This window comes from Arctopsyche grandis, chromosome 1, assembly GCF_051622035.1.
Source record: "Arctopsyche grandis isolate Sample6627 chromosome 1, ASM5162203v2, whole genome shotgun sequence".
In the NCBI taxonomy this organism is placed as follows: Eukaryota; Metazoa; Arthropoda; class Insecta; order Trichoptera; family Hydropsychidae; genus Arctopsyche; species Arctopsyche grandis.
Window position 1 is genome coordinate 2837268 of NC_135355.1, and position 21928 is coordinate 2859195.

General features: G+C 34.0%; 2 protein-coding genes across 2 annotated transcripts; one reads left to right on the forward strand and one right to left on the reverse strand.

The window, feature by feature from the left end:
* Window positions 1-334: 334 nt before the first annotated feature.
* Window positions 335-4472, reverse strand: LOC143916448 (uncharacterized). The gene is made up of 2 exons (XM_077437564.1): window positions 3187-4472; window positions 335-732 (listed from the first exon to the last, which is right to left on the reverse strand). Exon 1 carries the CDS (start codon window positions 4470-4472, stop codon window positions 3264-3266), a length of 1209 nt encoding a protein of 402 aa, XP_077293690.1. The 3' UTR covers window positions 335-732; window positions 3187-3263.
* Window positions 4473-5310: 838 nt separating this feature from the next.
* LOC143912963 (zonadhesin-like) lies at window positions 5311-13902 on the forward strand. The gene is made up of 17 exons (XM_077432442.1): window positions 5311-5365; window positions 6528-6710; window positions 8168-8353; window positions 8423-8608; window positions 8679-8861; window positions 9146-9328; window positions 9407-9589; window positions 10028-10174; window positions 10256-10438; window positions 10507-10689; window positions 10756-10944; window positions 11024-11206; window positions 11259-11336; window positions 11855-12034; window positions 12112-12294; window positions 13462-13635; window positions 13712-13902. Exons 1-17 carry the CDS (start codon window positions 5311-5313, stop codon window positions 13900-13902), a joined length of 2850 nt encoding a protein of 949 aa, XP_077288568.1.
* Window positions 13903-21928: the final 8026 nt, after the last annotated feature.

The window sequence follows — 21928 nt, forward strand, 5'->3', positions numbered from 1 at the left end:
AGAGCATGCAAAGTCTACTAATATCATCTTATAGTATAATTCCGTTAATGGACTCCACATATTTAAGGACGATAATATAATGTATGAGTTCGTAAATTAGTAGCGTGAAGTGGAAACGAACATTTAGTAAGTGACCCACTGTGATACGAGTAATAATAATATGTATGTTCAAAATTTATTCATTAAATTTGCAATAATCATTAAAAAAATCTGGTTTTATTTATACGAAATGGAAAACCTTGCACTTACACTTCGATTATGCATTCATTAATGAGATTTGTATCGCGATACTTAAATGTATTTATAAAAATACGTATTTTTTTTTTTGATTTTTAAATGCTTTTTATTATTACGAAATTATGTTCACAATACATCTTATATCTATTTTAATAGCTACTGATCTACTGATCATTTTCTATTTTACAATTTTAATTTAATTTGGTTAGTAATTACAGTATTATATTATTCTAATGTTAATCTAAAGCATAATAGGAAAAAGAGCTCAAAAACCTATTTACAATCCTTATAAATGTTCATAATACATCTAATACATAATATTAATTAAAGACTATCTAAAGTCGATGACCTAAAGCAGATTGTGTTTAGGTAATCTGTGTTTATACCTGAAGGGTATAGACATTTTGTTGTAATCACCGAGACTCTTCACAAGTGTGTTAGTATGGTTATTAGTGATTCTTTCATAGAATCTACTGGTTAGTTTGTTAGTAATGTCTGTAACAAACGGAATATTATATATAGCATGCAGTTTTTTCAGGTTAGTATATATGGGTGTATTATAAATTATTTTAAGGGATTTATTTTGTATTACTTGGAGCTTGGAAAGGTTAGTATTCGAGGCGTTATTCCATACAGGTGAAGCATAGGTTAATAATGGTAATATGAGCGCGCGATATAATTTTATTTTATTTAGCGTTGATAAAGAACTATGGCGATTAAATATTGGATATATTGAGGATATACCCTGCATCGCCTTGCATTTCGCTGCCTCAATGCGAGGTGCCCATCTCATTCTTTTATCAAACGTTACTCCTAAATATTTTATTACTGACTGCCATTTCAGACTTTCTCCAGAGGGGATTTTCAAATCTGAACTTGGCTTATGTTTTCTAACACTAAAGAATATGGCGTCTGTTTTGGTTTGATTAATTTGAATTTTCCACTTAGTGAAGTGTTCAGTCATTGTTTTAATTGCAAATTCAAGATTTTTAAGAATAGTGTCTGGTTTTTTGCTACTTGTGAAGCAAGCTGTATCATCTGCATATAGGGCTATGTGACAGTTTTTTGGAATAGGTATGTCATTTATATATATGGAGAACAAGAGTGGGCCAAGCAAGCTCCCCTGCGGAACGCCAGCTGCGATTATTTTTGGAGACGATAATTCATTATTTACGCTAACCACTAGCTTTCTACGAGTTAAGTACGATTTGATGATGAGAATTAGGTAGTTTGGTATTTTGTTAATAAGGAGCTTATGAATGAGTCCATCGTGCCAAACCGTGTCGAAGGCCTTTTCTATGTCGAGACATACCATTCCGGTACTTCTCTTCATATTAAAGTTCTTTGTCACGTGTTCAGTTAGTCTTGTTAGTTGTTGGGTCGTGGAATGTCCAGTGCGAAATCCAAATTGTTCATTTATTAATTTCTTATTTACGACTTTAAGTAAACGTGTGTAGATTATTTTTTCCAGAATTTTTGAAAGCGTGCAAAGTAAGCTAATGGGTCGATAATTGGCCGGGTTTTTTGAGCTTTTATCGGGCTTAAGTATGGGAATTACGTTGGCTGTTTTCCAGTATTCTGGGAAATACCCGGTGAGTAAACATGCGTTGAATATTTTAGATAGTGAGACTAAAGCTTTAAATGGAAGTTGTTTGATTGTGATGTTATCTATTGAATCTCGCCCAGGTGCCTTTTTATTTTTTAAATTACGTATTATATTTTGGATTTCACACGGATGCACCAATTTTATATTTTTAGTACTGTTAGTGGGAGTTTTTGTGATGATTTTAATGGACCGGTTGACTTTATTATGCGTTGGTATGTGATTGTAATGTTGTGTGAGTGTGTGATGTTTTTGGAAGGATTTTGATAATAGTTCTGCTTTGTCGCAATCACGCGTCACTGAGATTCCTGCATCATCTAATGGAGGAATCGAGTTTTTTGTCCTGCGAATCGCTTTAGCTAATTTCCATAGAGAGCCATCAACTGAGCTCAATTTTTCTAATTTTTTAGACCAAGCTTCATTTTTGATTTCTTTGATTCTAATTTTAATTTGATATGTGAGCTTATTAATTAATGTTTTCAATGCTGGATTATTTGATGTTTGCCAAATTTTACGCAGTTTATTTTTACTTTTAATTAGATTTGCAACAAAGTCAGTTATCTCTAATTTGTGTTCAATGTATTGTGTCTTAGGTATGTGAAGGTGTTTGGATCGAGTTATTGATTCCGTTAGGTGTATTATGGAGCTGTCGATTTCGGTTTTGTTTGTGAGTGTGGTAGAAGTTAGAATGGTTTGTTCATTTATGTATGACTTGAACTCTCGCCAGTTAGCTCTCCCGTAATCCCAACTATGCTTGATGATTTCCTCGGGTTTCCCGTCGATTGAGAAGATGATCGGGAGATGATCAGACGACAGGGTTTGAAGGGCATTTGGTGTCGATATTTTTGGGCAGTTCTTGACGAGGACAAGATCTAGTGTGGATGGTTGTGAGTTATTTGTGGGATAGTGTGTGTATGTATCCGGATGAAGTAAGATTGTATCTGTTAGTTGAATGTATTTATAAAGAGTTGTGCCTTGTAGGTCAGTGTTTACGCAACTCCATAACGGATGTTTGGCATTAAAGTCACCAGCTACCACTACCGAACTACCAATGTTAAATATTTTGTTAAGATCGGATGCCAATAATCGTTTTTGGGGAGGATTGTAAGCGGATGCTACTATGTGATGGGTGTTGTTAATTGTTAGTTCGATGGCGGTTAGTTCTAAATTTTTTAGTGGCGGGGTTATTACGCGACAATGTTTAATTGACGATTTTATAAAAATAGCAACTCCCCCTCCATGCTGTTCTCGGTCTTCGCGATAGCAGTTAAAGTTAGGTAGGTTAATACGGATATGAGGTTTTAAGAAGGTCTCGGAGATTAAAACTATGTCAACACAGTACTCACCGATCGCCGACTCTAGTTCGTCAATCTTATTCTTAAGTCCACGAGCATTCCAAGCTAGAATGTTCAGTCGCCTCCCGTTAATCAAAGACATCGAGATATTCGACAAGCATGAGTGCCAGCTCTAGTTTGTCGGTGCAACCGCTGGCCTTGGCACGAATCTCCTGGAGGATCTTCAACATCTTCGTCATAGACGCCATGGAAGTTAGGTCTGTTGTTGGTTGAATGTTGGGATTGGTTGGTTGGTGGGGTTTTTTAGGGATATTTGGGATATTTGGTGAAGGAGTTTTAATGGTCGGTAGCTTTGGGAAGTTATGATCGTTAACGACCGGGATATTTTGTGGCTGCGCCACTGGGAGTTTCCAAGGGTTTGCTTTGACAATTGATGCTCGATTCTTCCTCGATTCCAGCATTTTCAGATAGCTCTGTCTTTTTGGACAGTCTTTGAAGTTAGCGGGGTGAGATCCTGAACAGCCTGAGCAGACAGCAGGGGTAACTATTCCTTTATTGCATTGTGCGGTGAGGTGAGTGCCGGCACATTTGACGCACTTGGCCTGCCGATTGCAGTTTTTCGCAGCGTGTCCATATTCTTGGCATCTGAAACATTGAGTAATATTTTGTGATTTACTAGTATATTTAACGACACTGACCTTTGTGTAACAGATGTACCGGATTTCTTTAATCTTCTTTGCCGATACCGATGGCTCGAAGAACACCAAGTATAGCTCGGTGGCGTTGCTCCTAGGCTCCTTCGTCTTCATCTGTATGACTTTGGTTACAGGGAATCCCTGTCTGATGATGTCATCTTTAATATCAGCTTCCGGCAATTTCGGCAAGCCACGTACGACACTTTTTATTTCCTTTTCCTCCTTCCTGGAAAAGGTATGGAATTGTCGGTCTGGTGTCAATCCATCCCGAAGTTTTTTAAAGTCTTCAAGACTTTTACATTGTATCTTGACATTATTTTGACCAATGTAAGTCATTGTGAAGTCTTTTATAAACTTCTTGATCGACTCGATCATGCTGCCGTGAGTGCCAGTAGCTGTCATGATGATGGGCGGGATTCTTCCACCGCTTCTGGGGACATCGGAAACTTCCAAGAGCCCTTCAAATTTGTTTTTCTCCTGAATTTTAAATTCAGGAGCAACATCTTTCACGTTCTTTGCCGTATGTTTTGGAAACTGCCACTCGGTCTCCATCTGAGCGGTCTGAGAGCAGCCTGGTTGAGGAGCTTCGGTTGTAGTTATCAGTGTCTTCTTAATTCGCTTTTTCAGGTTGGATCCTCGCATGGTGCCAACATGTGTTCGTTTGGTGTTCGTTTTGTGGGGGGTGTTTGTTTTGTATGTTAAAAGGTGTGGGTTTTTTGACGGTATGGCGTATCGCTGTATTATGAGCGCTCGCACAGAGAGTACGTCTTCGGCACGTCCGTTCTCACGGAGCGTCGAGTGACGAGTGAAAAAAATACGTATAAGTAGGTAAGTATACATGAGTTTTTTGTTTTTCCTAATTGCACAGTGCACGAAAGAGTCTATAAATGCAGGTCGCATTTTTAAAAATATTTTTTAAGTTAATTACATATTATGAGTATTTATGTAATTAATAGCCAGTACGATCCTATCTTAAACTTAAAGTACATAAAAAATACAAATAAAAATAATTTAAAAGGTCAAAATAAAATAGTGAAATATTGCTACTTCCGGTTTACAAATTCTGTTTAAAACCTTATCAACTCTAACTTAGTACAATATATTATATAAAGAATTCAAATATAATTTTTCAGCTCGAAACATTTAGCAGGGTTGGAAAAATCGCGTGTTCACAATATTTTTGAGTTTGTTAAGAGGAAAAAATCAAATTTTTTTATTAGATTTTACAATAATTTTCTAGCATACATATGTATTTAAGTCGAAAAAAATAGTGCAAGAAAAATCGAACAAGAGTAAACTGCCATTTCCGGTTGACGGGTCTTTCCTAAACGGTATACAGTAAACTCTCGATTATCCTGGTGCGGATTATCCGTGATTATTTTTTTTAAATTAATTTAATTTTGGCAAAATAAAAACCTCAACTTATTAAGGGAACTGAAATGAAAAATTCTCCCATCGATTATTATAGTCAGAAAGGGGCATGGATGGACAGGGATATATTCGAAGATTGGTTCAAATAGAAATGGGTTCCAGAGGTGCAAGATTTTAAAAAAAATAAGGGATTGCCACAGAAATCAGTATTGTTATTAGACAATGCTCCTTCTCATCCCAAAGAAAGCATATTGAAAACAAACAATGGACTTTTTTGCCCCCCTATATGACATCTTTGATTCAGCCCATGGACAAAGGTATGTCATCAATGAAACGTCTTTATAATCGTATACATTTTTTTAATATTTTGACAACACTAGTACTAACTATTAACGACCACATATCTGCTTAGCTATGAGCGTTTTTTCTTAATAAATGTGAGTATTAAAATTATGAAACAAAAATTTGTGTTGTAAATATATGTAATATTATATTCGAAACCATGTCAAAATTTGATTATTCTAATTATCCGTGTTTTTCATTTATCCGTGCCCTTCCTCCCCAGCATTAGCCCGGATAATCGAGAGTGTGCTGTATATAACTTGGTATTAAACTTAAGCTTTTAGCTATGAAATTTCAGTTCAATCCACTGAGTGGTTTCTGAGAAAAACATAAAAACCTCGGCTATTTAGACTAAAAGTACCACTTCCGGTCGAGGTAAAAACTTTTAAGAATAAGAAAAAGTTTAATGTAATTTGGACGATACAAATATTTGAAATAAATTAATTATACAGAACATTGAACTCACTTTTTTTGAAAATTTACTACGTTCATTTAGTATTTAATCGTATAAATTTGAATAGAGAACTAGTTTTAGGAATCTTTCAATCCGGTTCTAGCACACATGTAGATGAGCTTTTTTTGCGTACAAAACTCCAACGAAAATCTACATTAATTTTTTTTAGTCAAACGTGTGTGTGTGAGTCGATCAACTTATTTTCAGGATACTAAAAGATCAATATTCTCGAATAACGGTTTTATAAAAGTGTACAAATTGAAAAAGTTTCCTATCGAGCGATTTATTAGGATTTGACCGTCGACCACGGCAGTTGTGTCGATTTGGTCACCATTTTATATATTTTTTTCAAATAAATCAACAGAATGCTACTTTTTAAGTTGTCATTCTTTGCTGGCTTGTTGTGGCTCACCGAAGCTAACAGGAATCCCAAATGTAACATACGTGAGTACAAGATTCTTAAGTTGAGTTTAATTAAGTTTCGCAATGCGTGAATTTAATCGTCGTTTATTTGCTATTGTTATTTTCAGTCGGAAATCAAAACGAGGTTGTCTCACAGTGTGCAAATCTCGAATGCCAAAACTCTTGCAAGAATCCAACTGCAGCGTCGTCCTGCTCATCTGCAAACTGCGTCTCTGGATGTGTCTGCGCTGCAGGTTTTCTCAGAAGTGCATTGCATAAATGTGTCCGCCCGGAAAATTGCGAAAATTTAGGTATTTCAACATTTTTAATTTGATTAATGGTTTTCAATCTTAAATTTGAGCCTTTATTTAAATATTTCGTGTAAAATTTTCCGATTACCTAGTTGCAAATATGTATGTATAATATATATTTACATATTAGGTGTTACATAAAAATGTAAATTATACTAGGTTTCATAGATTTTGAAAATTAAATTATATTGTTAAAATCATATGAATGTAGAATTCTAATCTGTTTTGAATATTATTATTACAATTTTTAATATTTATCCTCACTGACATATGTATATATACATACATATGTAAATTAAATTAAAATTAAATTTAGCCAGCAGCAGAGTTAGTCGAGAGGCGCCGGGTTCGATCCCTTGAGCTGACCTCGATTGAAAAGAGTATATCTGTAGTGCTGCTGGTCAGACCTGGATATTTGTGCTCCAGGTCGATCGTTTTCTATCAGAGTTTGACAATTTTCGTTCCCAGTAAAATTGGCTAAATATCCTTCCTACCTACTATGTCACCACTATTTGAGATTGATTAATGTACAATAAAATTTATGTACTATTCATAGATGTCTCGTTAATTTGCGAGTTTTTCAGTGTCTCGTAATTCAGCGACTTGCATAATTAAAAAAATGCTTATAATTAAAAAAGGCCTTCCGGGTATATATGTAAAAAATATATAAATAAATATATACTATTGGCCTGTGTGTACATACTTGTGCACTCGGAAAAATATTGTAATTCGGATAAACGGAAGCCACCATAATGATCGGCCGACATAAGCAAAAAATATGATTTTTTTTTTTCAAAAAGATTAATTAAATTATAAATATGAACGAAGTGATATGCGCAAAGCTCACGCTATGCCGCTTCTTTTTCCACGATATACGATTCCAAGGGGATAAAGAGAGACGGAGCATGGTGTTAACAGCGAATACTTTGTACACACGCACGCATTAGAAAATTATTATATACGATAAATTTTGAAATCTTCTGTATGTCACCCCTGTATATATGTACTTAAAACACTAATAAAAATAAGCACTATTATAAAGTATGTACATAAATACCTTCTGTGTATACTTTATAATAATATTTTTTTATAAAGTAAATTATGCACCAGGCACATCCAGATAAAATAACCCATCTTTTATTTCCCAATCAAAAGGGGGTTGATAACTTTAAAATTATAATTAAATCAAGTATTTTGGTTACTTAACCTGCTAAATTATTTTTCCTAAGAGTATTGGATGTTTTCATAAAAAAGTGATTTAGTTGGGGTGCTACAGTAACTAACACCTAGCTGAATCACCTTCCTTACCCTAAATCGGCACATATGCTCAATTTTATCAACATCCGTATTCATGTTTTCTAAATGAAGTTTAAATATAAATACAATAATTTAAATTGAAATAATGTATAAAAAGTTCTCACATGTGATATTTTACTGTCACTTTATTTTTACTATAGAATTCAAGCACACTTGCTCGAGAGCTAACGAAGTATTCTCTTCCTGTGGCGACAATGGTTGTGAACGGTCCTGTACTAGATTGAACGTGGCCGGTTGCATACAATCCTGTGGTACTCCAGCTTGCGTTTGCGCTGAAGGATTTGTGAGGAATTCTGCTGGTTCATGCGTATTGCCATCGACGTGTCGTGAGTAATTTATCGCCAAATCTGACATCAGTTATCCTCAACTTAATCTAATCCAAATTTAAATTTCAGCCCCATCTCCAACTTGCCCAGGACCAAATCAAGTGTTTTCAGCATGTGGAAACGACAGTTGTCAACGAACTTGCAATAGGTTGGTCGTGACAGCATGCAATCCAATTTGTTCCCCGGCAGCTTGCGTTTGCGCTCCTGGGTTTGTCAGAGATTCAACTGGACAGTGCATATTACCATCAACATGTCGTAAGTGTTGATTTATTTGCTTGATGCTAATTAGACTTGTACATAATGCTACATATATATTATGCAATAGCTCCAGCCTCGTGTAATTTACCGAACGAGGTGTTCTCCACTTGCGGCAACAACGGTTGTCAAAGATCGTGCAATAGGTTGGATGTGACCAATTGCATTCCAGTATGCAGTACACCAGGATGCATATGTGATGTCGGATTTGTCAGGAATTCAGCAGGATTTTGTGTGATACAAACGACGTGTCGTAAGTATATTTTTTGGTAGGAGACTTCCCCAACAGCCATTTAGCCTCACACATTTTCCTTACCCTTCTAATTTGTTGTGTTAAAATATCTTTTTGGTATCATTCGAGCACTTTTCTTGCCCACTATTTTTAGCCTGATTACTATTTCAATCTACTACTACTCTAGTTTACTTATCATCCATGTATTTCGTTTACTGTATTTTCCGAAACATGTTACGGTTACAGTAGTTTATCAAATTGTTTATTTTCACTTCGGTTACAGTAGTTTATCAAATTATTTTCAGCTCCACTTCCCTGCTCTGGAACAAATGAAGTCTTCTCTTTCTGTGGAAATGATGGGTGCCAAAGGACTTGTAATAGGTTAGATGTTAGTGCATGCAACCCAGTATGCGGTGCGCCATCTTGTATTTGTGCAGCAGGATTTGTTAAAAATTCAGCTTCAGTATGCGTAGCTCCGGCGTCATGCAGTGAGTACCATCAAGTGGTTCCTGACTATTTTTTGCAAAGTTTTGAATTTTCGTGATTGAAAACGTTTACTTCCACAGCCACGGTCTGCACAAGGGCAAATGAATTTTTCTCAAATTGTGGCAACGACGGCTGTCAAGGAACATGCTCATCGCCAACTCCAGCAGGATGCGTGCCTATCTGTATAACCGGTGGTGGTTGCATTTGTCAGACAGGATTCGTTAGAAATGCAGCTGGAGATTGCATCCTGCCATCAACTTGTCGTAAGTGATTATTGATTATGATTAAAGTGTAATCTTTTAAAACAATGTAAAGAAGGACGTGATATTAGATAACGATACATTTGTGTCAAGCTCGACTGCCTCAGCTAAGCTTTTTACTCTTTATATCTATCCATTCTAACTCCAACCCTCTCCCTCCTTCATAGGCCACCTTTAATGCTATTTTTATAATTAATAGCTTATATTTACTGCTGTACGCCATTCGTATGTTTTTCAACTGAGTTACTTACGATTGTCAAATCGATTTGGTATTTCGCATACTTATGTATATACTTTTGCCTAAGATTTTTTCACTTAAAATTGAGAAGGTTAGACTTTTATCATACGTAGCTTACTTTGTGTGATTTGATTTTGAAATGTTTGCGTTTATGACTTGATTCACAGCGCGAATTTGCACAAGGCCGAATGAAATTTTCACAGTTTGTGGCAATGATGGTTGTCAACCTACTTGCACGACACCAACTTCACCTACGTGTATGTCTAATTGCGTTGCAGGCGGTGGTTGCGTTTGTCAGTCAGGATTTGTTATAAATCCAACTGGAAATTGCGTCTTACCAGCTTCGTGTCGTAAGTACTACAGAGTGCCTCAAAATCATTTTCCTCAAAGCACGATTCTAAAATTTCGCATTGGTTGAACTTTATTTACAGCTGCAGCATGCCCAGGACCAAATCAAGTGTTTTCAAGCTGTGGAAATGATGGTTGTCAACCGACATGCACAAGGCCAAACCCAGTTGGATGCACAGGTCGCTGTGTCGTTGGTGGTGGTTGCATATGTCAGACAGGATTCGTTATGAATTTAGCTGGAGCTTGCGTCAATCCATCCACTTGTGGTAAGTGTTATAAAGTTACCCTCAATTATTATTGTTTGCCACTAGTTAAAATTAACTTTTATTTACAGCCACAACATGCCCAGGGGCAAACCAAGTGTTTTCAGCTTGTGGAAACGATGGTTGTCAAGCCACATGCACAACACCAGTCGCAGCTGGATGCGTGCGTAACTGTGTTGCTGGTGGTGGCTGCATTTGTCAAGCAGGGTTTGTCAAAGATGCAAATGGAAATTGCATTGTTCCAGCAACTTGTCGTAAGTACCATTTAATTGTTTTTGTATGTCCTCGATACTACTGTTTTAATTTGTAACTCTTTTTAGCTGCAACCTCAACATGTCCAAAGGCTAACGAAATGTTCTCAGCTTGTGGAAATGATGGTTGTCAAGCTACTTGCACAACACCAGCATCACCAACATGCATGGGTACTTGTGTTGCTGGTGGTGGTTGCATCTGTAGGGCCGGATTCGTTAAAAATTCACTCGATTCATGTGTACTTCCTGCTGCATGTCGTAAGTCTTATATATTATATACTACTGGATCTATTTACAATGCTCGATAACTACCAAGTATTATATTTCTCACTTTCAGCTCCAACTACATGTCCTGCAAATCAAGTGTTTTCTAATTGTGGCGAAGACAATTGTCAAAGATCGTGTACCAGATTGACTGTCCCTGCTAATTGCGTTTCAATGTGCACAACACCAGGTTGTATATGTGCTGCAGGATTTGTTAAAAATGCATTAGGAGCTTGCGTACCACCAGCTTCATGTCGTAAGTATCCTTAATAATGTTTTTATCCTTATCCTTAATAACTTTTCGATAGTTTTAAGCCGCGTCAACATTAGAACATCGGACTTGAATGGAAACAAAAACGCACACCGAGACACACGGAGACCAATGAGTAACTTGTATCTATATATATGAGCAACTCAAATCTCCATGCACATTTGTGTTATAATTTGATCGCGGCTCAAAACTCTATGTATTCCCATATTATACTCCTTATGGCTCAGAAATCAATATTTTAAGTATAAATGAGATTCAGTGTGGTAGGATTGTTTTTGGATACAAAGCAGCATAGTTAGTGGTTGGCATGTAATTCTTTCAAATTGAGTGGTCACAGGTTCAATCCCTGTCCGGTACTGTTAGTCAGACCTTAGATATGTATGTGTCTGCAGGTGGATCGTTTCCTATCATAATTTGCCAATTTATATGATTTCATTTGAAACGGTTCTAAAGAAATATTTCAAAAAATTTTTTTTGAAAATTCGAGTTTTTCATAATCTTGAATTTGCTGATGGATAAAAATGCTTTATAACAGGGGTTTACCTGTTAGACATTCCTGGTATATTTATGTGATATATATGTGTAAAATTTAATATTCAATATCTCTGAGCTTTTTGTAATATTTGATTTTAGCTGTCACATGCCCAGCTAATGAGGTTTGGTCATTCTGTGGTAACGATGGCTGTCAAAGGATGTGCTCTAGGTTGGATGTCAGTGGTTGTACACCAGTGTGCGGCCCTTCTGCTTGTGTTTGTGCAAGTGGATTTGTTAGGAACAGCGCTACGGGAGCGTGTGTAGCACCATCAACCTGTCGTCAGTATTGGAAACTTTTTTTTTTTTTAATAATTCGATCTTTAAATTGAAAATTTACATGAATTCAAATTCTTCAGCTGCTCCGGTATGCACGGGAGCTAATGAACAGTTATCGGCGTGTGGGAACGACGGCTGTCAACGAACTTGCGCGAAGCCTGATATCACTGGTTGCAGGCCTATTTGCTCGACTCCAAGTTGTGTTTGTGTAATAGGATTTGTCAGGAATGTGGCTGGAGCTTGCGTGTTACCCGCTGCCTGTCGTAAGTATCTCCATCTCATCTCATCTCTAATCAAGTTTTGTGTTCTTAATTGATAACTGCATACTAAAAACCCGCAAGAAAAAATTCGAACACAATAAAAGCACACCGCAAATTAATAATAACACGCAATTTTTAGACTTTAGATCTTTATGTAGAAGAATGTGACGTCACGTAACAAAGTATCTTCATCGGTTGTTTATAGCAATTTGACGTAGGGCTTCCAAGCCGGCTTAAACCGAAACCGAAAATCCGGCTATATAAAGGCTGTAAGCCGGCTATAAAAGCCGAATAGACGTATATTTCTTGAACAGCCAAAAAAGGTACAGCACTAAGCGGTGGCTTTGAGATTTAGTAATGAATGAAGACCAGGTCATAAACCAATAAAATATTATTGAAAGTAGTTTCAATAACCTACCTATTTTCGGCAAATTGGGTTTTAGATAATTTATATTTTTTGTGCGTTCAGGTAGAAAACGTTATCGTAAATTTTTATGAATTTATTTCCGAAAATCCCAAGGGCTCGACAAGCTTTTGTCTTAAACTAAAACAGATGTGTAAAATTAACTTTGGAAAATGGAAATATTTAATAGTTAATTACTTTTTGGAACACAAATTCGTCTCAGCATTGTTCTTATTCATGATTCCACGATTATGATTTTGATACTAGCTTATTTAAATCATTTAATTATTTGTGCGTATTCTGATCTGCCATTTTACGGCTGTGATATGTAATACATAATAGAAAGTTCATAATGTTTTTAAATTTTTGACATAATATAATATGTATTTTTACGATTTTTTTTGTTCAATATAAAAATTTGAAACTTAAAAAAATCTTAATTTTCTGAAACCGGTGAAAACCAAACAATCGGCTGTTTATTTGTAAAAGAACCGAAAACCAGCTATTTATTTCGGGTGGTTTTTTGGAACCTCTAAGTTTGACGTATTATGTTTGAACTCTGACATTTTTTACAAGATAAAATTAGGGATAAAATTTAATTTTAGGGATAAAAATGATATTTTTGAAGTTCTTCTCTCCCTCTCCCCGTCGATGTGTTTTAATTTTTTTTTGTACGCATTTTCATTCGGTTTTTAACGTAAGCTTTTTTATTTGCGGCTCGGCTCTATTATTAGAAAGTCGATTTAAAAATATATGTTTGATTTCAGCAACTACTTGTACTGCATTAAATGAAGTGTTTTCGGCTTGTGGCAATAACGTGTGCCAGGCTACATGCGCCCAAGCAGCAACTGCAACTTGCACTGGTTGCAATGCAGGTTGCATTTGTGGCACAGGCTTCTTGAGGAACTCAGTGGGAGTGTGCGTGGCATCAGCAAGTTGCAGTTAGTATTTTTTAGCATATCATAGAAGTTTATTTATGATAAATAGTAAACATTGATTAATCCGTTTTTCTTGTAGATACTTGTCCAACGGGAGAGACGTCGCGAACTTGCGGCATGAATGTATGTGAAGGAACTTGTGCAACGCCAAATTTGCCATCATCCGGTGCCACTTGCACCACAGTTGGCGCTTGCTCTACCAAATGTTTCTGCAATACTGGCCTCGTGAGAAACGGAGCTGGAGTTTGTGTGAGTTCAACGGCTTGTTAGTTGTATCTGCCAGTGTTTAACAGAAATGTGTACTTGTGTGAAATGTGTGTAGATTAAGTATTCTCTTGGTATTGTAAAAGTCGTTGATTGTAAAATGTACAATGACACTGATAATAAATCGATTTTATAAAAAAAAAAATATTTCTATTTAAGATTTTTATTGATGAATATGACTCCAGTATCAGAAACTATGAGTGAATTTAAAATATATATGAGAGATAATGAGAGCCTATAATGCAAATTGTATAAGATATATGTAGTGTGAAAACGAAAAAGTTATAGGCGTTTAAACAATTAAAATCTGAAAAGGTGAGTGGGTGGCGGAAAGTCAAACATATAAGGCAACTGGCTATTTTAGGTAATTTGGAAAAGGTTATTGGAAATATTTTTCACCATGCAAAGTTTCAAAACGATCGAAAGAGTGTAGAAATTTTAGCTCAATCGGTTGCGAAAGCAAACATAAAAGAGCTTTGTAATATAAATTTCACTTTGTTCACATGGTTCTGAAATCTGTACCATTTTTGCTGACTATTTTGACTCCACTTTCAATAGTGATTCTACCATTAACCTTTCTATCTCTAATACAGATACTTCTTCTTGTAACTTATCTACTTTTCATTTTGACTTATCTACTGTACTCAGTCACATCAACTCTCTCAATGTTAATCTTGGTGCGGGTTGTGATGGTTTGCCTTCTTTTTTCCTTGTTAAATGTGCTGTCCCATTATCTCTTCCCATAACAATCCTTTTCAATCTTTCTATGTCGAACGGTAAATTTCCTGACTATTGGAAATTATCTTACATCACCCCTATTTTTAAAAAAGGTGATAAGAATCTTATTGAGAATTACCGTCCTATATCTAAACTATCTGTCATTAGTAAAATCTTTGAAAAAATTATCTATAATTTCCTTTTCTCCAATTTCAAAAACTACATTATACCTGAACAACATGGTTTTTTTAAGGGGAGATCGGTAGAGACTAACCTGCTTAATTTCACTAGTACTCTCACATCTTATATGGACAAACGAATCCAAATAGACGTCGTTTATACGGATTTCTCTAAAGCTTTTGATAAAATCAATCACAACCTTTTACTCAATAAACTTTGGTCCCTTGGAATCCGAGGAAATTTATTTCGTTGGATCTCTTCGTATATACTAAATCATCACCAAATCATAATTCTCAATGGTTTTAGATCATCACTTAGACATATTCCTTCCGGTGTCCCACAAGGGTCGCATTTAGGTCCCTTATTCTTTTTACTCTATATTAATGATATCTCATACATCTTCAAACATTCCTTTATACTTCTTTACGCTGATGATTTAAAAATTTACAAACCTATATACACCATAGACGATTGTCATAAGATACAAGAAGATCTAGATAGATTCTCTATATATTGTTTAAATAATGATCTTTTTATTAATCTAGAAAAATGCTCTATTTTAAATTTCACTAGAAATAAGTCAATTATTACTAATCAATATCAATTAAATCATTCAATCCTTAACACGTCATCTTCTATTAAGGATCTTGGTGTAATACTCAATAATAAACTAGATTTCTCTGAACATATTTCTTTTATTACCAACAAAGCATTTAAATCTCTTGGATTCCTACTCCGCTCAACAAAACCCTTTAATGATCCTTATGTACTAAAATTACTTTATTTTTCCTTTGTAAGGTCTCACCTTGAATTTGCCTCAATTATCTGGTCACCTTTTTATTTATCCCATATTAATTGTATTGAGAAAGTTCAACTTAAATTTATTAAATCCTTACGCTACCTTTTTCCTACCTATACCCATTCTACTGTTTCCGACATTTTAAAAATCCTTTCTTTTAACAATCTTTCTGTCAGGCGACGACATTCTGATGCTATATTCTTCTTTAAGCTCATAAATGGTTTCCTTGATTGTTCTGATTTACTGAATAAGGTTAATTTCAGAATCCCAGTTCGATACTCTAGACGCGTTGCACTCTTTTCACTTGATCCTTTCAATACTAATTCCCAAAAATATTTTTATCTGCAGCGCGTTTATCGGTATGTTTAACGGAGAGCTGAATGAGGTTGATCTGTTTGGTATTTCCCTACATCAATTCAGGTCTAACATCAAGAGAATCTTGACCGATTGATTCATTTTTTCTTCTATTCTATTTTTCCAATATTTCCATTATTTTTATACTTTAGTTTAGTTATGTAATGTGCTATTTAATCATATTATAGCTTTCATTCTTTTCCTTTTCATTTGTTTATTTTGTATTTACCTTTTTCATTTGTTTTTTTATATTTGTAAATTTCAATTTCTTCTTATATTCTATCTTATAACCTTTTCCAAATATTTTAATACTATATTTTAATTATGCAATGTACTACATATTTTGTCATGCTTTTATTCTTTACTTTTTAATTTGTTTTCCTTATATTTATCTTTTTCATTTTTGTAAAAATCTATTATTGGACTCGGATGTTACATATATTATTTATTTACTTTTTGTTTTTTTTATACCTATCTCTGTACATCCTGTCTGTTGATTTTTCAATTAATAAAATAAAATAAAATAAAATAAAAGTTGAAAAATCGGAAAAAATTAACAACCGGAAAAATAGCTTAAATTTTAATACAATAGCTTAAATTTTAATACAAAGAGAAGTTTAATACAAAGTAACCGTATTAAACTTCTCTTTCATTATTTATCCATCTTTTTCATATTTTATGACACAATAAAGAAAACAATTGGGTATCTCCAACCTGAGTCTACTCATAATATATATTTTAGTAATAAAGAACATAAAAAAATACAAAAAAAAAGTATCTTAAAGGAATTTTTACTAAACATCCTATAAACAAACTTCAGTTTTTAATATACATAATCTGTATGAGAAGACACATTTCAAATTTGAGAGGAAAGTTCTTAAAATTGGAGAGATTTACTATGAGGTTCATGCCTCTATGGATCCTGTCCAGTGGAGTTCCTAAAGGTTCTGTTTTAGGTCCAACATGCATTATTAAACCTAAAAATTGGTCCTACTATCACGGGGTATGACGTTTGATATTAAATATACGGAAATGCCAGGCAAAAGTTTTTTATGCACAGCCATAAAATTTATATTTTTTTTACTGGAATTAGTATTTTTAACGGCGAGTTCCTGGTGTCAGCTAAAAATGATTGAGCGTGTGAATTATTATAACATTTCTAAACTTTAGATAACAAGATAAAAAGTGATTTGGTAAAGATTTACCAACCAGCAAGAATAAATTAATCTTTTCCTATATTCCGAAAAATTTATCTGAAAAATATTTTGTATGCTGAAAGTGTCATTTTGTGCTTTATAAAATTCAAATATAATATCACCACTCAATTTTTCTGAAACTTAACTACGATTTTTTTCAGAACTACAATTAAAATAATATATTTATGGATATTTACAATGTACACATTGATTATCTACGTACATTGATGTGTTGTTGATTTTTACTTTATCTATGTACGTAGTGACACTAGATGAAGTTTTGTGATCATGCGAAGATTCGAACTCGAGATTTTGACTAATTCGAACTCAAAATTGATCACTGATCACGTTTTCATGACCTAGAAAAAATGTGTGTGGGTGTCTGTGTATTTTGAGGATTTTTTGAACACCGTTAGTCTTATCGAACTGAAACTTATTCTTATCGACACGACGTAAATTGTAAACACTTAGCGACACGACCATAAATGGTACCTCCCCTTATAGGCGTCATCTATTTTTTAAGTTTTTGAATTCAATTATCGCCCTAACTGTAAGAGAGCAAAAAAAAAGTTCTACAATGGACAATAATGAACCATTTGTTGTGGGCAAAAGCAACTTGACCGCCGATCTCTGGAATCGGGAATCGTCAAATCTGGGGATCAAATTGTATAAAATTTATATGCTTAGCTCAAATACATACATACATAAGTATAATATATTTTATTAAAGGTTATTTTATTTTATTTTATTTTATTAATTCAAAAATCAACAGACAGGATGTACATAGATATGTATAAAAAAAAAACAAATAGTAAATAAATAATATATGTAACACCCGAGTCCAATAATAGATTTTTACAAAAATGAAAAAGATAAATATAAGGAAAACAAATTAAAAAGTAAAGAATAAAGGCATGACAAAATATGTGGAACATTGCATAATCAAACTATAGTATTAAAATATTTGGAAAAGGTTATAAAATAGAATATAAGAAGAAATTTAAATTTACAAATATAAAACAAATGAAAAAGTTAAATACAAAATAAGCAAATGAAAAGGAAAATAATGAAAGCTATAATATGAATTAAATAGTACATTATAAAACAATATTATGAAGAAATTTTCATTCCTGTAAAAAGAAGAACGATACATTAAAATATGTCAATATGGATATATTTACATATGTTTATGTTCAAACGTATTTTTACATACCTCCTTTACGTTTCACATGGCTTTCGTGTTAGTGGTAATTTTTATCTCTTATCCGATCGTTTTCATACTTTGCCATATTGCTCATTTTGGTCATAAATATAAGTAAATGGAGCCTCCGCCATTTCGATGGTGCAAATATATCGTGTAAGACGCGTTTGTAGTTTGCCCGCCGACATTCTATTTGACGTTTATGGTTGACGTTTGTTTGTTAGTTTTAAACATAGATGGCGATAGTAAAAAAAAATATTGGTGTTTTTATTCAAAATAATAATTTTATATACAAATTATAGAAGAGGTATGTTTTTAAAAAACTTTTTTTTACGTGTAATTGATTAGTATATTATTTTCGTTATGTATTAATTTATGTTTAATTGTTATTTTGTTTTTTTTTTGTATTATATTTTTTGACCATTGTGGCGCTTCAGGAATTCCTGTTATGCCACAATGGTCTGCTTAGAATAAAATAAAATAAATGTCAAAGACCGCAGTAAATGACCGGTCTATACATAATATACATAAGTTGGTTTTTTTTATTAGATTGTGGGTCAACACAGTAAAACCAGAAAAGTCACACGTTATAGAATATCTTAAAAAGTATGTAGATGGTAATAAAATTTTTATTTTCGGACATAAATTAGTATAGGTTTTTGACCGCGAGCTCTGTTTTATTTTTGTCAAGCCAGAACTATCAAGAGAGTTCATTATCGATTTAAAATTAGCGAATTATGCAGATCGTTGAACTCGAGCTTTGTGTTATTTTCCAAAACATATCTTGCTTGTAGGTTTAAACTACGATTGTATAGAGAACTAGTTTTGAGAATTTATTAATCCGGTTTTATATACATACATATAGGCATAGTGATGACTTTTTTTCCTTCGTTCAAAACATGTTAGCAGGCCCATTATAAACTATTTTTTTATTATTTTGATTCGTTTGTGTGCGTGTGTATTTTGTTCAACCTATTTTCAGGATACGAAAGATCAATATTCGCGAATAACGGTTTTATAAAAGCGTACAAATTGAAAAAGTTTTTGGTCGCGCAATTTATTAGGATTTGACCGTCGACCACGGCAGTTGTGTCGGTTTGGTCATCGATTTTTGACTTTATTTTTTAAGTTAAATCAAAAGCATGTTACTGTTTAGGGTTTTGTTCTTTATTGGCTTTTTGTGGTTCACCGAAGCCAATACCGATACCAAAAAAAACTTGCTACGATGCAATTCACGTGAGTAATACATACAATTTGTATAGTTTCAAACTACGCTAAAGGTTTAGTAGTATATAGCTCAATTAAATTTAATATATGACGTGTATTTATGAAACTGTTAATATATTTTCAGATGGTAAAAAAAACGAGGTTTCTTCTCAGTGTGCGAATCTAGAATGCCAAAACACTTGCAGACATCGAAATAGAGCCATAGGTTGTTCTCCCCTATTGTGCATTTCTGGATGCGTTTGCGATACAGGTTTTCTTCGCAATACGTTACAAGATTGTGTTCGTCCGGAGGATTGCGGTAATTATTATACATTTTATACCAATTGTTAAAAGCTCTTTTTGTCCATTTTTAAACAAAAATTGAGTTGTGTTTTTTTTAATTTTACGTTTTATATAAAACAAGTGATAGGCCTGATGAAATTTATCCGTTTGATTATATCAAATATATACATTAAGGCTTCCAATCCCGGTGTTTTCTGGTACCATGAATCCCGGTGCTGAAACAAGTCTGAATACCGGGATTACGGTGCTGGCAGAAATTTCTTTAAAAATATTATTTTTACAAAAATAATATGGAAAAAAATATAAAACAACATTATATAATGAACAATGGTGGGATAATCAATTACAGTCATAATCCATTTGTTTGCCACCCGTTTCTTCCACCCGACACCGGCTTGCCGTTTCCACGAAATGCTATGAACGGCCTCATTTGAAGCATCAATTTAACTGATTAAAATTTGAAATTTCTTACTTGTAATAGAAATTATTAATATTATACCCCAATATTTTTCCCTAAACCGAAAGTAGTACTTTTAATTTAGAGAAACAAGGTTTTTTATGTCTTTCTAAGAAATCCTTTAATATATTGAACTGAAATTTTAAAGTTATTTATAAAAGTTGGTAAGCATCCGTCAACCAGAAGTGGCAGTGTACTCTTGTTCAATTTTTTCTTCCACTATTTTTTTCGACCCCTTTAACATGTGTGCTCTTCACGTAAACAAGTATAATTGTTGTATCAATGTGATGAAAATAAAAGAAAATCACTAAATATAACAAACCGGAAGCGGGATATTTTCCTCTTAGAAAAGTCAAAAATGTTGTGACAACAATTCTTTCCATACCCTGAACATATTTAGCTGAAAATTTATATTTATATTCTTTTTGTACTAACATAGAGTTGATAAGGTTTTGGTCGGAATTCGTAAGCCGGAAGTAGAACTTTAGACTTGTGTAAGTTTTCCTACATTTGTGTTCAATTTGTATTGAAAATGCCGGTATGTGTAAACGTGTATGTACATACATACATACATAAATATGTTCGGTTATCGAATTTTGTTTTTTATCCTTCTTATATTCCTCAAATACATAGATAAAGTCGTAGGTTGGTCACATCCGAATTTTTTACATAAAGTATATGTAATTGGAGTTTTTTTTTATATTAGGTGGATTTTTTCGATGAATAATTACTAGACGGTACAAATTATTTGTAAAAAACGAATCAATAAATCAAAGTAATGTTTTTTACTTTATTTAATTACATTTTTGGATGTGTTTTATTTAATATTAGAAATTTATGGATGTGAACGGAAAATTTAAAGAATGTAGCCAAACTCTCAAAATTAGTACGCCAATATGGGATTATTTTTTGCGTGAAACATCAGGAGAGTTGGTAAAATGCAATTGAACGTTTTTGAAATATGAAAACATGCAATTGAACTTTTTTTTCTTATACATTTGAAATCCCGGTGCTAGCACCGTGATCCCGGGATCGGAAATTTCCAGCACCGCAATCCTGGTGCTGAAGTAACCTTCCGGGATTGGAAGCACTAGTATACACACATACTGTTGCGTATCGGGGTGGAGGATCCAAGTAAAAGGCCTTAGTCGTTTCACAGAATTTATTGATGATTAAGGAGATACACGCACTGGCAGTGCTCAGTCCAGAATTACCTGATATCGCCCAAGTATCGCCTTATAAGGGATAGATCTCTCAGGACGTCTAATCTGTCTACCTACTGTATAGTCACGTATTCGGATATGTATTCCCACGGTATGAGAAGTGCAATCATTGTTTAGCTTACTTGCACTTAGCCTGTCGCTAATCCTTGAAACCACTTATACCAGTCACAGGGTATGCACTTAGTTAATCCGTTTACAGATAATCTTTGAACGGTCACACAGTCTCTGGGATTCTATCCGCTTAATCCGCGGTGTACGTAACAATACCACTAGTTAGTGTTTTACAAACGTATATATATATACAATTTCAAAGCTTCTCATTTTTCGGGTAGTAATAATAGGATAAGATATAATATTTTGCCCAAAATATTTTTATATTATTTTGTTTTATTATTT

Bases quoted from the DNA above. Each gene is read 5' to 3' on its own strand.
- LOC143916448 (XM_077437564.1), bottom strand. From the start codon at position 4,472: ATGCGAGGATCCAACCTGAAAAAGCGAATTAAGAAGACACTGATAACT.
- LOC143912963 (XM_077432442.1), top strand. From the start codon at position 5,311: ATGGATGGACAGGGATATATTCGAAGATTGGTTCAAATAGAAATGGGT. The intron at 8,354-8,422 runs GTGAGTAATTTA...TTTAAATTTCAG, and splicing joins CGTATTGCCATCGACGTGTC to CCCCATCTCCAACTTGCCCA. The intron at 11,207-11,258 runs GTAAGTATCCTT...ACTTTTCGATAG, and splicing joins CGTACCACCAGCTTCATGTC to TTTTAAGCCGCGTCAACATT.